Here is a 15,286-nt window from a genome sequence, read left to right on the forward strand (position 1 = left end):
TTCTGAGCCGGGCAGCCGAACTTGTGCGTTACCTTCCCGGGGTGGGTCTGTTAGAGTTGCTCCCCGGAACGGATGAAGCCATTGACCCTGAAGTTCCATTGGATGTTTTGCGGCCACCGGGTCCAGGTTGCTGTCAGAAAGCACAACGATTCTTAAATGCTGACACTAATTAAGCACTGGATAAATTTACGTAACGCTACATTTAAGATTCTAGCCGAGTGGTGATGGCTAGCAAGGTTTACTAGCACGCTACGTTAAATACGAAAGTGGAAGCTTAATGGAGAACGACAATACTCGGACCATAAAATATATTATGAGTTTTAATATTCTCGATTGTGTGATCTGTAAAAAAAATAAATAAGTGAAATATTTCGATGCGGTACTCACGTTCTGTCGGCGAAAAGACATAACTAGCCGCTAGCTGAGTTGCCCGCTAAATTCCCCTTGTTGCCTGTGACAAGCTAGGAGGTGGACTAGCCTGCCCGCGGTGTTATTTTTCTCTTTTTCCGCAGCGTTCTCCGATCCGCACGAGCGCGATCTCCGTTATAACCCGAGGTCCAGTTCAGTACGATATTCTGTCACGAACAGAACACGAAGTGATAATGAGCCTTATTTTTCTATTAAATGTTACCGGCACCACGTCTCGCGAATTAGCCAGCGACAAACGCGAAGGCTGTTTTTTCAAAAACCCTCGATTGCCATTGGACGGCGGCGTAGAACGTAGTGATGACGCAATGGCGTACAAGACCCGTATCACGTCGTCCGCCGCACGTTACGCGTGCTTTACAAGAGTCGTCCATTCTTATAAGAAATGTGCAATAAAATCAAATTTCTTATCTATCTATCTATCTATCTATCTATCTATCTATCTATCTATCTATCTATCTATCTATCTATCTATCTATCTATCACACAAACACAACTCAGACAAATTGTTTCAGTATAATTATATTATATCATATCATATCATCATCATTTAATTCAATGTAGTACCTGAAACTAATTACACAGTGTGGGCAACATTGTCCACCTTTACACACGGTCCCAGCACAGACAGACAGACAGAGAGAGAAGAGAAAAGAGAAAGAAGGCACAGTAAGAGGTTTAAATAAAGGGTAAAGGGAAGGGAGGAGCATGGGGCAAATGGAGAGGAAACAAATCATACCAAATGATCTTAGGATCAAGAAGAGTACAACTGAAAAGGCTGAGACAGACCCGGAGAAACAAAATAGGGAAATACCGAGGCAGGCACTGAACTGGATGGCAGACGCCGCACAAAATCAAGAAGGACTGGCACAAAACGAGAGGGAATGACAGTTAACAACACGAAAAGGCACAAGAAGAAAGGGGCTCTTTATCTTTTTTTCCTTTTCAAAAGTTTTCCTGAAATCTGTGGAAACCGAAGCAAAGTTTGAAGGAGACAGAGTGAGATTAGAAGAGATATAAAAGGCACAAAAATCAGAAACAGAAAAGAGATTTTGGAGAACGAATATTATGTGTTCATATAGTAAACAACAAAAATAAAGGCATTTTCAAACAAACAAACAAAATAATACTATTATATTTGGACAATTATTAAATTCTAATTATTATTACTATCATCATCATCAGTTATCATCATTTTTGTATGCAATAATTTCTCTTTTAAACCAAAGGACATTCTCTCATCCTCCTCTGGACTCTAGCTTTGAAATAAACGCAACAATAAACCCAAAGACTGTGCAGCTAAAAGGAAGAGTAGGATGTGAAGACAGAGAGGGAGAGCAGAGGAGCTGGGTGACAGATCGGGACTCTGAGGTAATAATGGAGTCTATGGAGATGTTTAATACGCTAGTTAACCTTAAGAAGTAATACTACTGGACTCCAGAGGACAGGGCTTGCTTGTTTTTGGCAGAACTGGACGTTGTCAAGCCCGAGGCAATGCCTGCTACTGAACTAGCGAAATCAGTACAACTGAAATGAACAGGAGAAAAAGTTACGACTTTGAGACATTCGCAGTTTGTCAGTGGCAGAACAAAAAGAAAAAGTTCCAGTAATAATAACAACAACAAAGAGTGCTGGTGGGTAACAATCTACGAACGAGTGAAAATTTCCGCTCACCGGAGGGGAAAAAGAGACTCCTTTCCTATAAGTGCGAAGGCTCAAAGAATACTAGACATCTGAGTAATCAATAAGTGAGTCGACACTGTAATGACTTGAAGGACTCGTCAAGAAATTAGTTGCTAAAACACGTCACCAGCTCAGTGGCGGCGCTGACACTTTTGTACCTTCCTATGCAGCAGCAGCACCAGAGGAGGAACTTTCACACTGACAAACACTGGAGAACAAATTAGTAAAAGCTGACCAATGTTTTGACAACGCACCTACAATTTAGTGTAGTACCGTTACTTAGTATTTTAAAAAAAACAAAAGTACCGTCAGTATCATATATGCTTATGTGTTTGGGCGTCTCTCTCGCTCTTTCTCTCCATCTCTCTCTCGCACCGTGAAAGCTCATGTTTAATAGTGTTAATAACTCGGTCGCTCAGTTCTTCTGCTGGAGGATACTGAAAATACTGATTGTGAAGGGCTCTCCTCTTCCTCCTCTATCCCATCTCGTTGTTTCCCCGTTTTAGAAGAAGGAGTATTGGTTGTCGATGGCTCTCGCTCTCCCTCCTTCCCGCTCCTCGCCCTCCACCCCTTCCAGCTGGAGGAGAGGCGGCTCGCGCTCCCGTTCCTCGCACTCCTCTGCCCCGCTGCTTGCTCCGCCTCCTCCGGCGGCTTCCGGCTCGCTCCCTCGTTCCTGCGGCGGGGTTGGGGGCGGAGGGCGTCCCGGAGGCAGAGGGGGAGGAGGTGGCTGAGGAGGACTACGGGGTCTGCTGGTCAAGTCTGAGAACGGCAACAGAGAGGAGAACCAGTAGAGGAGGAGAAAGGGGTGAGAATTAAATGTGTACAAGAGTAATGCCAATAAGATGCAAAGCTTGAGGGGGAAACCTCAGCTATGACACGTGCTAGTAATGGAATCGGTCAGCACATTGCACACAGACTGTTTACACCCTGCCTCCACTAAACAGCCGTAAAGAGTCAACGAATGATTGCATTCGGACTCATTGAAACACCCTGAATCACGTTTATATTGAGACAGAGCTTGCTGTCTACAAAAGTGTGACATTTAATAAAAATTACGATTAACGCAAGCTATAGTGAGCACATGTTAAATGAACGTGTCACATATCTCAGGATGGATGTGTGCAACTGAAACCCAGCTGTGAATGAGGAAGTTAAGCAGACAGATGTGCACTGCAGTGAACGGATGACCTGTCGCTACTCTTTTTCTGTCTTTTGTATTCTAAGAAGCTTCCTCTTCTTCACATTTCTGAGAAAAATGCTTCTCGCAATTTACTCTTTCATCTACTATCATATTTGCCATGAAATAAAAAAAATGGACCCTTTTTATGTTCTTAATACAGTTTCCTCATCTTATTATGCAAATTTTTATATATTTGCCTAATTTGGGGAAATGTAGTACATCTGTACAATGGATAATATACATGAAATATATTACTTCACTAAGAAATGCACTACTATTTAAAAGTATAGGGTCTGTACGTTTGTTGTTGTTTTAAAGAAATTAATGGTTTCAACAAAGACATTAAATCAAAGGTTTAAAATTACATTAAAAGGTTTTAAATATATGCTGATCTTATGAACTTTCTATTCATCAAACAAATTAAAAGTTTCCTGAAAATATGAAGCAACACAGATGTTTTCAACATGATGATAATAATAACAACATGTTTCTTGAGCAGCATACTACATCAGCATATTACCTTTAATCTTTTTATTATACCCCCATATTATACCTCCAATATTTTTAATACACCCCCATGTACCAGAATGATTTTATTTCCTTCTTTCAGACCTTCTCTGTCTATCTCTCTCTGTTGAATCTGGTCTCACTTACACACAGTCAGAGATGGGGGTTGATGGGGAGTCGGGGTGGCGCGTGGTGATGACATCACAGACTGTGGGGCGGCTGCCTGCCCTTTTCCCGGCCTGCGAAGATGACCCAACGACAAACAACAACAGAAACAGCCAATCAGAGCTCTGATATGCACTATGGAGAAAGCCAGAGGCTGAAGCGGGACGAGAGGAGGGAGAGGAACAGAGGTACGGCAGGATTTAGCATGTGACCGGAGATCAAAATGAAGGAAGGCAATGGTGATGGAAAGAACATAGATTCATGTTAGAAAAAAGAAAGGAAGGGAGTAGAAGAAGAATTGGAGAAAAGATGCACTGAAAGATAAGTATAGATTTATTGTCTAGGAGATAGAAAATGTTGAAAAGGAGATACAGGATGGAGGACACACAAAAATTTAATCAAGAGATAATCGTCAAAATGCAAAAGCAAAGCCATGCACAGCCTGCCGACGGCACACTCTGGCAGCAGCGATGGATCCGTGTGTGCTCGTAGCAGATGCTTGCACAAAGTGTCCTTTAAAAAGCATGCCGTGACAGGAAGTGATCCCACACACGGGGTGATCCCACATTTAGTCATATCTCTGTGACAGGTGCGAACAACTCATGCACTGGCCATGTTGTTTATGAATACACACATACACAATATACAAATTATGATATGTTTACTGATTTTTATCACTCTCATGTGACACACAAGATGGTTTGTTAAGAATGTGCGTGTGAGTGTAATTTTAACAGGATTCAAGACAATCAAACTGACAGAGGACGCCTTCTAAGAAATATTTCTTGTTATTTTTTTTCCTTTTATGGAACCACCAGGATCTCCCTCAAAACAGCTGTTTAACATATCATTTATGTCTATATTAGGGCTGTCAACAGATTAAAATAGTGTGATTAATTGCATCACTTTGTCATAGTTAATGCAATCATACTACTCTCACTCACAAGAACAAGTCAATATTTCTGAGATGGTATAAAATGCACAGGAAATGCAAACATATGATAACATATGATTTAATAATTTAATAGTAAAACAACTTGAGTCATAGTTTATGGATAGTTATGTCACATGTGGTGTGAAGGTCCAGACTCGTGTGTGCATTAACACTTCTATGCAGGGCAGTGATTCATTAGTTGGTGACATTTCACTCCTTGAGTATCAATAATAATTGAATTTCACTATTTTAAGAATGCAAATGACTTTACCTTTTGCAAAATATATAATCTGGTTTTCATTTATAAATAAATAACCTATAAAAAGGGTCTTTCTCCATCATTTAAAATGGCTGCTCTGCAAGAGACTTGTATTTCAAATCAGTTTCAATCAGCTTCGAAGTTTCTGAGAAGTTTTTTTAAATTACTCAGAAAATAATTATTACATTTTCAAATTATATAAATGCTAACAACAACTGCTTAAAAAAAATTAACAGTTATACATTTAAAAACCCCTTGTATAATTCAGTGTATAAAATATCAATTAGTCAAATAAACTAAAAAAAAACATGGCGTTATTTCTTTTTTTTTTATTTTTGTTTACCAGTAGTGTGGATACTCCAGTCATTAAAAAAAAAATTAACATTAGGAAGACAGCCTTTCCATTATGGTTTTATTCAACAAACATACCGCTTTCAACATAGGAAAGAAAATTTAAATTTGAAAATGAAACTCCCAGTGCTGCTTTACAGCTGCTGTAATATAACTATAATTAAAGGGGTCATGTACTGAGAAATCAAAATTCCCTTGATCTTTTGACAGATAAGTATCAGAATTCAAACCTTTGTTGTTAGTGTAAAAACAGCTTATATTGAAGCCAGTCTGCCAAAACAACAGTGGAATGTATCACTGTTTGATGTAATAGTGTGGATAAGCACCGCCTACGAAGAAGATCAACGCCTGCTTCTACATCACTGCCTCTTTAGCTCCGCCCACTGATTTGCACGTGTAGTGTAACGAGAGGGAAACACAGGTCTACACAGAAACCAAATGATAAAGTTGCTCTGAATATAACAAGATGCTGTGCAGTGTCTTTGCCTTCCTTCTGATGCCAGTGTTAGAAAAGAGTGAAGTAGCTTTATTTTTAATGAGGTTCCAGACTGTGTCAATAAGAACTGGGTCCTTTGATCTCTTCATTTTAGAGCGGATTCATTTAAAAACATGGGATAATACTACATGGGATTTATATAAAGATCGAAACTAAAAGATGATGCTGTGTCGACTATATTGGATTGACTGTTTTTATTATGTGGTCTCTATTGCTTTGTTATTACAGATCGTTCCATGTGATAGGAGTGTTGATATATGAATGTTTTTTGATGTAAAAGTCTTGATAACATTATAAATGGACCTCAGAGAATAGTACAAAATAAAAAAGGCAGTTCGTGACCCTTTAAATATTTTCTCGGAAATATAATCAGTGTATTTCTATCCATTCAGCTGTTCTGAGGGAGATGCAAGTAGCACCTGTGATCACTTCACCTGCCTGTGCACTTACAAATTCTCTGGCATCTAAAAATGCAGAATTTCCCTGTTATCTAGGCTCTGTTGTAAACCCTCACGCCTTAAAGTTGAGCCCAGCCTTCCATACCTTGTTGCCGGACATTCGAGGCCCCCACAAAACTGATGAGGGTGACGTCAGAGGCGCCCCCAGACTCCAGGGGAATGGGGTGCACACGGAAATGCTCCAGCATGTCAAAAATGGACTGGAACCAGAGATGCTGCACACGACACTGTCCATCCTCGTTCAGGGAGAGACGCAAGTGCTGAGAGGAACATGCCAGAGCAGAAGGAAGAGGTATGTGGTTTTGAGACAAACACATACTGATACTCCTCATCAGATGTACACTCTAAAGTGTTTGAAAGTAACAAATTTATATATATATATATATATATATAATATATATATATATATATATATATATATATATATATATATATATATATATATATATATATATATATTATACTAACGTTCATATATATTTTTAATTATATTTCATAAAATCTTGATGACCAAAACATTGATGACCAAAAAAAAAAAAAAAAACTTTTCAAACTTTTAAACTGATGTCAAACTTTTAAACAGTTGTGTAAATAATCACCCCCATTGGCATTTACCTTTGCTTTGCCCTGGAAGTTGAAGGTGAGGACATACTCCCCACGCCGTGTCTCACTCTGCCTCACAAGGAACACTCCGTGACTGGCCATGCCGCCCGCCAGCACCAGCTGGGCTGCCTTAAGACGGGACAGTGTCCCGTGAAACCACTGACACTCACTCAGAGGATGTTCCACCATCTCTGAAACAGAACCTTCAGAGAACAGGAACGATCCTGTGGAAAACAAGGAACAAACTGAATACCTCTGAGTTAATGTCAGTAGCTGGGATTCCATTCTATACACTATATGGACAAAAGTATTGGGATACCTGCCCATTACAGGGACTTTAATGACATCACATAGACACTAAACACATAGACATTAACATGGAGCTGTTTCCACCTTGATAGCTATAACAGCTTTTTGCCTATTTATCCAGTAGAGCATTTGTGAGGTCAGGCACTGATGTTGGACCAGAAGGCCTGTGTTGTGCTGTGCTGATATTAACGCCAGTGGAACTTTGGAACTCTTCATCTACTGAATCAACAGAGCATTGGCCACTTTTACAAACCATGCACCTCTGCACCTGATCACCCCGCTCTATGACTTCAAGCTGCTGTTCCTAAATGCTACCACTTGCCAACGATACAGCTGACTGTGGACTATCTAGCAGCATAGAAATTTCACAAACTGATATATTGAGAAGGTGGCTTCCCATCACAGTACCACACTTGAACTCACTTAGCTCTTCAGAACGATCCATTTTTTCCACAAATGTTTGTGTCTGATTAAAACACTTAAATTCAGTAATTAAGTGGTGTGTCCCAATGTTATTGTTCATATAGTGTTTTTACCTGGATTTTGTAAAACCGTATTAAAAAAAAATGGATTATTGAAACTAGGGATGCATGATCATGATTTTTCTTGGCCGATTCCGATACCGATTTTTTAAATGCAAACTGGCCGATTCCGATTTCCGATTTTTTTTTTTCATCTTTAAGCAACAAACAAGAAAGAAGGAAAATGTGCATAAACAAGATGTTTATTTGGTATTTAATAGGCCAAACTGGCTTTTGGCTATTGAAAACGATAACCGTAACCATCTGAATTTAACGGCAGTAACTGCACAGTAAGTAGCCTACATTCAATACAAACATAGATGGTACAGACATCAGCATTTAGCTTTTGTTTTTGAATTGTGTTGAAACTACATAGAACTGGCCTTAAATTAAAAGATTAACTGTAACCATGTGAAATTAAAGGCAAAAACTGCATAGTTCTACAGTCCAAACAACACAATCAACACACATTCAATAAGATGTTTCTTAATCAGCATTCAGTATTTTAGTTTTTAAATTTGGTTTTAAATTAAATTTTAAATTTCTTTACCAGTGAGACTAAATAAAAGTATGCTATATAAATACATTATTCCAAAATGTTAAAATCAAATAATGTTGGTGCGAATAAAACAAAGATGCAAAGTGTTTCATTTATCCAATTAAAAAAAAAAAAAATAGGGTAATGATTCACATCTATATTTTTTACTTGAGCCAATGAAAAATAAATAACTATTGGCTCGAGTTAAAAAAAAAAATATAGATGTGATTCATTACCCTAAAATGTTTTAACTGGATGAATGAAACACTTTTTTTCAATGTGCTACAGCGGGTGATTTTTAAATCAAATTAAGTAGATGTAATTTTAAGATAAAATAAAAATAATCATCCTATACAGAACTGACGTTTACTTCTGGCTTTTCAAAAGTGTATGAAAGTTCTACTTTAAAAAAAAGCTTTATTCAGCTTTATTTCGTGCAGGAAAGGGGCTCTTATTTGTGCGCCAGTACACCAGCGGCTGTTCACTTCCTGCTATCTGTGCCTCAGACATGTAGCTCTGCACTTCCAGTGCTGAACGGCTGCCCGTGTTCTGCGCACAGATTTCGAAATACTTATACACAAATTACATGATAGCGAATGATTACAATGTAGTCTGTGCACGCGGGCGTGCTTCCGGAAAAATCGGCCGGAAAAAGACCAAAAACCGCTTTGCTTTGTATTTTAAGCAAAAACCGGCCAGTTCCGATTTATGGCCGGTCAACCGGTGCATCCCTAATTGAAACGGATTATCAAAAAGAAAAAAACTGGGCCAGACAGCATACATCACCAGAGAGAAGTCTGTTATTTCATCTGATGATCTAGTTATTTTAATTAAGAATTACAAATTCAAAAAATATACAAAACATATGCACAAATTAATAGCTCAAAATGTGATCAAAAAGATGCATTTAGAAAATAAATAGGGTGAATTTTTATTTCGTGCTGACTTTAATGAAATAGCAACAATGGCTTTCGCAGTGGCTAAAACGTCCATATCTTTTTCGTAAGTAATGATTTTGTTTAACACATGGGATGGGAATTCTGCTTTATTTGCAAATTGTTTTCTCAACATTCCTGTTTTACATAAATTAAATAAGCAACTTGACTTCTGTGCCCTATTTAATCATTAAGTGTTTAAAATAATGTATTAAAATATAAACAGGATTAGGGTAACATAGATGCCAACATGGTCTCTACTAATATGTGTGTGTTTTACGTAGCACAGCACCTGTGGCATCAGGAGTTTCTGCAAAAGGTGTGCTAAGACCGCCTCCGCCCCCACCAAGCAGTCGACTGTCTGATTCATCAAGAGGGGCGCGGGGTGGCAACTCAGGAGGTAGAGGCTAAAGCTGAGGAGAACCACCAACTCCACCATAGCACACTACAGTGAAAACACATCAAATAACAAATACACCACCATCTGTAGTTACTGATACATATTTGTAATAGTTTTTACTGCTACATATAAATATTTCAATTCAGGATCAGATGATTTTAATGCTTGTTAATCACAAAATTGCTCCCTTCTATTTGAGGGCTGATTTTAGCACTGGCAAACATCACACAAGCACAAGTCCCATTACACACACTGTCCTGAATGCAGCTGACCACATCATGGTGACATCATCTCCAAACGCTTACCTTGAGACAGGCGGTCGTTGAATTCTGGTGTACTGCTGAGGTCGGTGAGAGCACTGCCGCACACTCCCTCAACATCCTCTTGCTCACTGATGAGAAGGTTTAAGGAGTGCATTTAAGATCTGACTTTTGATTGCCATGCATGCAAGCATGATCTCAATAGGGCCTTTCAATATACATTGTGGTTTCACTTTTTTTAATGATTCAAAACACTAAGTCTTACCTCAAACAAATGGCATTTCTGACGTCACTAAGCCAAGCTCTCATCTGAACCGCATCTCTGGTCTCGATCACGTACTGCATCTGACCTTCCAACTGAGAAAAACACAAACAGATCAGATGTGCTTATACGCAGTGTGGTTATTTTTTAATGATATGGATCTTTGAGAAGGTTGTTACAACACAAGATGCAAAAGTGCACACAATCACAACTTTTAAATAAAGTATATAAGATTTCTATTCTATTTCATAAGTGTTTCATTTCTGAAACAAAAGGCAGGAAATATATTTTAATTCATTTACAATATACATTTTTCATCCTGTAATTCATCTAGAAGTGATCACCAAAGCTCATCAAACATGTTGTATTTGTGTACAACCATTAATGAGACATCACATGACACTGGCAACAACATCTTTGTTACACATGTAAAGCAAAGTTAAGGTACAGTTCTCACATCATTACTGCAGATTTGACTAACTACTACAGACAAAAATAGAGGAGTGCTGACATACCTGTAGAAGGAAGGTGTTCTCTTTGTCTGGCACCTCTATGGCTGTAGTGCTCCTCACATCAACAATAGAGCAGCATGGGACAGTCAGTCTGGGCTTGGAGGACTACAAGTATTCAAAAACATCAAAATATATAAATGATTTATAACTTAAGCTTTAATAATACAAATAGCTTAATAAATATACAAACACTACTGTTCAATAGTTTGGGGTCAATAAGATGTTTTGCAAGAAATGAATACTTTTATTCAGCAGGGATGCAACTGATCAAAAGTGACAGTAACGGTATTTATAATATTACAAAAGATCTCAAAGAACAGCTTTTCTTTCGAACTTTCTATCCATCTAAGCATTGTGAAGAAAACTATGACAGTTTCACCAAAAATATTAAAGCAGCACAACTGTTTTCAGCATTGACAATAAGAAGAAATGTTTCTTTAGCACCAAATCGAATATGCTGAATATTAGAGTGATTTCTGAAAGATCATGTGACACTGTAGACTGGAGTATGGCTGCTATAATTTCAAGTTTCCAATTGGAGGAATACATTACATTTTAAAACATATTCAAAGAGAAAACAGTCCCTTTAAACTTTAATAATATCTTACAATATTACCGTATTATTGTATTTTTAATCGAATAAATGCAGCCTTGGAGACTTCTTTTAAAAACATTAAAACATCACACTGACCTCAAACTTCTGGACAACGGTGGTGTAAATACAAACTTCCACACAATTTACACGAGTAGAAATCATCTCACTCACCTTAGGTGGGATGTAAAACTCCAGGAAATACTCCAGCCCTCCATCCCCTCCGTCCTTATCTCGTTCTTTCAGAACTAGACGGCACTTGTGCCAACGCATCCCCCTTCCACCTGCAGCTCCTCCCATGGCTGCGGGATGTCCCGACCCTGTGCTGTCCATGCCATGGTGCAGCAGTCCAAAGGAAAATCCTGGAAATCCATGAGTGCTGGCAAACTCGTCCGAAGATGAGCACACGGTCACCCCTCCCTCCCGTACCAGCCTGCCCATCTTCCTCGGGGCACCGATGCTGCTCGGTGGTAGCGCCGAGGGCGACACGGCCGAGGAAGGTGGAGCTGTGGCGGACAGACTCTGCGGCGGTGAGCGGGACAGTCGCAGTTTCTCCAACCGGTGACTCCATTTCTCCTTCTCCCCATCGCCGTTGCTTCTCCGCCAGTCACGGGCCTCGGAGAACGAGAGGGAGGTGGCGCTACTGGAGGATGATGGGGGCAATGAAGAGGACGACGAGTGAGGGAGAGAGAGGGGAAGGGAGAGAGAGACAGGGAGAGATGCAGGAACGCCCTGCGAGCTAGAGTTCCTCTTGCCATCCTGCAGGCCTGTAGTGTAGCTGTAACTGGAAGGAAGGGGGGCAGAATTACCCGAGCTGCAGTTCTGAGGGGCGTCACTGGAGGAGCTGCGCCAGTGCAAGATGCCTCGCACGCTCCCTCGGACGCTGCGGCCCACGCTGCGCAAAGAGAACCGCTTTTTTAGTTTATTCTTCGAGTGACCCCCAATGGGTGTCCCATTGCCTTTTGACCCAGAGTTTGCTGGTGTGCCAGAGGGATTGGGGCACGTCTGGCTGAGATCGGCTCTTTCCAAGGTCGTATCACCCTCGCCCTCATTGTCCCCTGCTGCTACATCCGTCTCCACCTCCTCTCCGGCGACAGGCCCCACCCAGCTGTCTTCCTCTTCTTCCAGGTCTTTGTATCCAGGTTGGTTATGTTTAACCCCTATTCCCCTGTCCTCCCTCCGCCCGTTATTCCCGCCCATAGAGGAAGAGCATGACGAAGAGGAGGACGGTGGGAGGATCTGAGTATGAGCATACGAGTCCTGAAATGTTCCGGCGCTCTGGAATCGCTCCGAGCTGCGGCCCTCCTGGGTCAAGGCCGGTTTGGGTGCAGTCCGTGTGTGAGTAGGCGGGCATGGGGTGGAGGCTTCTGGCGGCAGCAGGGACGGAGATGTTGCATCCTCCTCCAGTGACGTAACATCAGATTGGGCGACCCAGCTCACCGTTCCTTCCCTACCGACACTGGTCCCCTCGAGCTCGCTCTCAAAATGTTGAATGAATCTGTCTGTAAAGCGGCGGCAAAAAGCAGCAGCCGAATCAGGGGAGTAATGAGGGTTCTCCTGCAAGAAGGCCCGGAAATGCCGGGCGAAGTCACCGGCGGCTACTCGGGCGTGGAGCTCACAGAACTCGGTCCAGCTAAGGCAGGGAGACGGAGATGGTGTGGGTGTGTCGGATAACGATGACAAGGGCTGACTGGCAGGAGTTGGAGGAGGCAGTGGTGGGGGTCTTGTGGAGAGGGGCAACAGTGATGGAGATGGAGGAGAAGGTGATGGAGACGGGGAGGGCGGAAGGGGAGACGAATTAGCCGCAGCCCGTGGACTGGGCGGGGTTAAGAGGGAGCCGTTCATGACTGACTAATAAGTGATCAATTTAATCCCAAACCGATCCTCAAAGATGTCAGGATCGTTGCGAACAACATGTGTATGGGGGGCGCTCGGTCTGCTCATCAGGCTACGCTTTTACAATAGACATGAATTTGGAAAACGTGACCGAAAAATGTGGCCTGAAAATGACTGATAATTGTTTCCCCCCATTTAAAGAAACTGATTTGACTCTAAAACAGTTCACATTCTACATAAAAGTGTAAACGTGTGTATGGGGAATAACACTGAATTATGTGGTGAGCAGCAGGATGAGCTGATGGTAGTTCTCAGGTGATCTCTGGTTTTAAGGCTCTGCGAGGATCCTGTGGCAGGGATCTGTGACCTAAATGTCAAATAAAGAGAGAAATAGATAAATTAATATTGTTTTCAACAAACAAACAAAAAAGTAATAAATAACAATGTGGTCTTAACAAAAAAAATTTAAAACAGAAATTATAACAATATTACAGTTAAAGGGATTGTTCATCCAAATGTGAAAAGGCATCATCATGGTGTTATAAACCTGAATGAGGAGAACGACAACTTTTCTCAGATAAAAAAACATAACGCAATGAAAGTGAACGGAGACTGAGACTATCTTTCTGCTTCACTTTTTTTAATTCCACATAAAGTCATACAGGTTTGGAAACTATCTTTCTATCTATCTATAAAAACACAAAGTATATGTAATAAATGATAACCTGAAAGTACATCTCTCGACCCAATGTGATTCTTGTCATGTAAACAACTGAAACATGCTCATTTATATTCTACAGAAATATATGTTACAATACTGTTAATGCATAATCTAACAGGGCAGCGTTTCCCAAAAGCACTGTAAGCCAAAGTTAATCTTTTTTCAGCTATTCTGACTTAATTTGAACAAAATCAACTGACAATAAGTTAGACTAACTGAAATAAACCTGGCTTATTTGATAAACTTGTTTTATGAAACAGGCCACAGGATGTTTTTTGATTATTTTATAATGTTGTTTATTTAGGTTTTTTGAAATAAAAATTGTCTTTAACAATTACCACGAAGCATTTCATTAACATGATCAGTCTAAGCACAAGCTTTACAGCACTTCCAATGCTGCAAATGTGAAGTTTATACGCTTCGAGTGTCATGCATGAACGATGTTGATGGAAGCGTTGTTTTGAGCTGAGACTCAATACACCTGATATCTTGAGAAGAACTTGCTGAGCGCTAATTTCTCATTTATATTACTACAGAGCCACATACAACCAACAACTAGAGCTTCTCGAGCATTTGAACCGAAACAAATCGAAACCAGTTAAGACGATTTACATAAGCGGAAGACGCTGTGATGATGCTCATAAGCTCCAGTGATAACTCACCATCTTCAGGCCAGTGTGTAACGCGAGGCCGGTGCACTTCACTAAACTGTAAAGAAACACACTCCAAGCTTAAATGCCTGTCGATTTAACTTAGCTACAATAAAATGAAGCGATATGGTAAACCACACAACGCGCTTCACCCGACGTTAGCTGCCTGAAAGTAGTTTAATTGTCACCATACGTCCTCACGCTTCTGATGTCAACACACCAAGCTAACTCGGGCTAGCCAGTTAACTTCAGCTCATGAAAACGTTGCCTAGTTTGCTAACGATCTCATGCAATAGAAACAAAACGTCAAATTAACTCACCTTTTTGCACAAGAGACGCAATTTGTTCGCTGGCGTGAGTGAAATCCGAAAAATGATTAAGCGCAAATGTATATTGAAGTAGCCTGGTGCTAACTAGCTAGCCCAGCACTGCTAATAAATGATCAAGTTTGAGCTGCTGGTCAGCTAGCTGGCTGTAATGCTAAGCAGGCAGTGCGTCTGCCAGTATTCAGATTAATATTCATTCCTCTCCGTCTAGCTGTCCCCTGTTGATGCCAAACTTATTGATGAATCATATGGTATCTATTTATTCATAAGAGCTTTGCAACTGCGCGTGCTGCAGGTATGTGAGTATTTCTCTGCCTGCTGTCCCAGTCAGTGTCTCGCGATACAGTGGGAGAGGGTGTAGG

The 15,286-nt window shown here is 40.6% G+C and overlaps 1 protein-coding gene across 1 annotated transcript; it reads right to left on the minus strand.

Annotated features, from left to right (window-relative positions):
• Positions 1 to 932: 932 nt before the first annotated feature.
• Positions 933 to 15,286, minus strand: LOC109048522 (SH2B adapter protein 1-like). The gene is given in 9 exon segments (XM_042720557.1): positions 933 to 2,868; positions 6,545 to 6,719; positions 7,075 to 7,286; positions 9,658 to 9,810; positions 10,071 to 10,156; positions 10,291 to 10,382; positions 10,803 to 10,904; positions 11,566 to 13,594; positions 14,919 to 15,286. Coding segments are annotated over 8 exon segments (2,748 nt in total). The 5' UTR covers positions 13,237 to 13,594; positions 14,919 to 15,286; the 3' UTR covers positions 933 to 2,611.

This window comes from Cyprinus carpio, chromosome B3 (genome assembly GCF_018340385.1).
Source record: "Cyprinus carpio isolate SPL01 chromosome B3, ASM1834038v1, whole genome shotgun sequence".
NCBI classification, from domain to species: domain Eukaryota; kingdom Metazoa; phylum Chordata; class Actinopteri; order Cypriniformes; family Cyprinidae; genus Cyprinus; species Cyprinus carpio.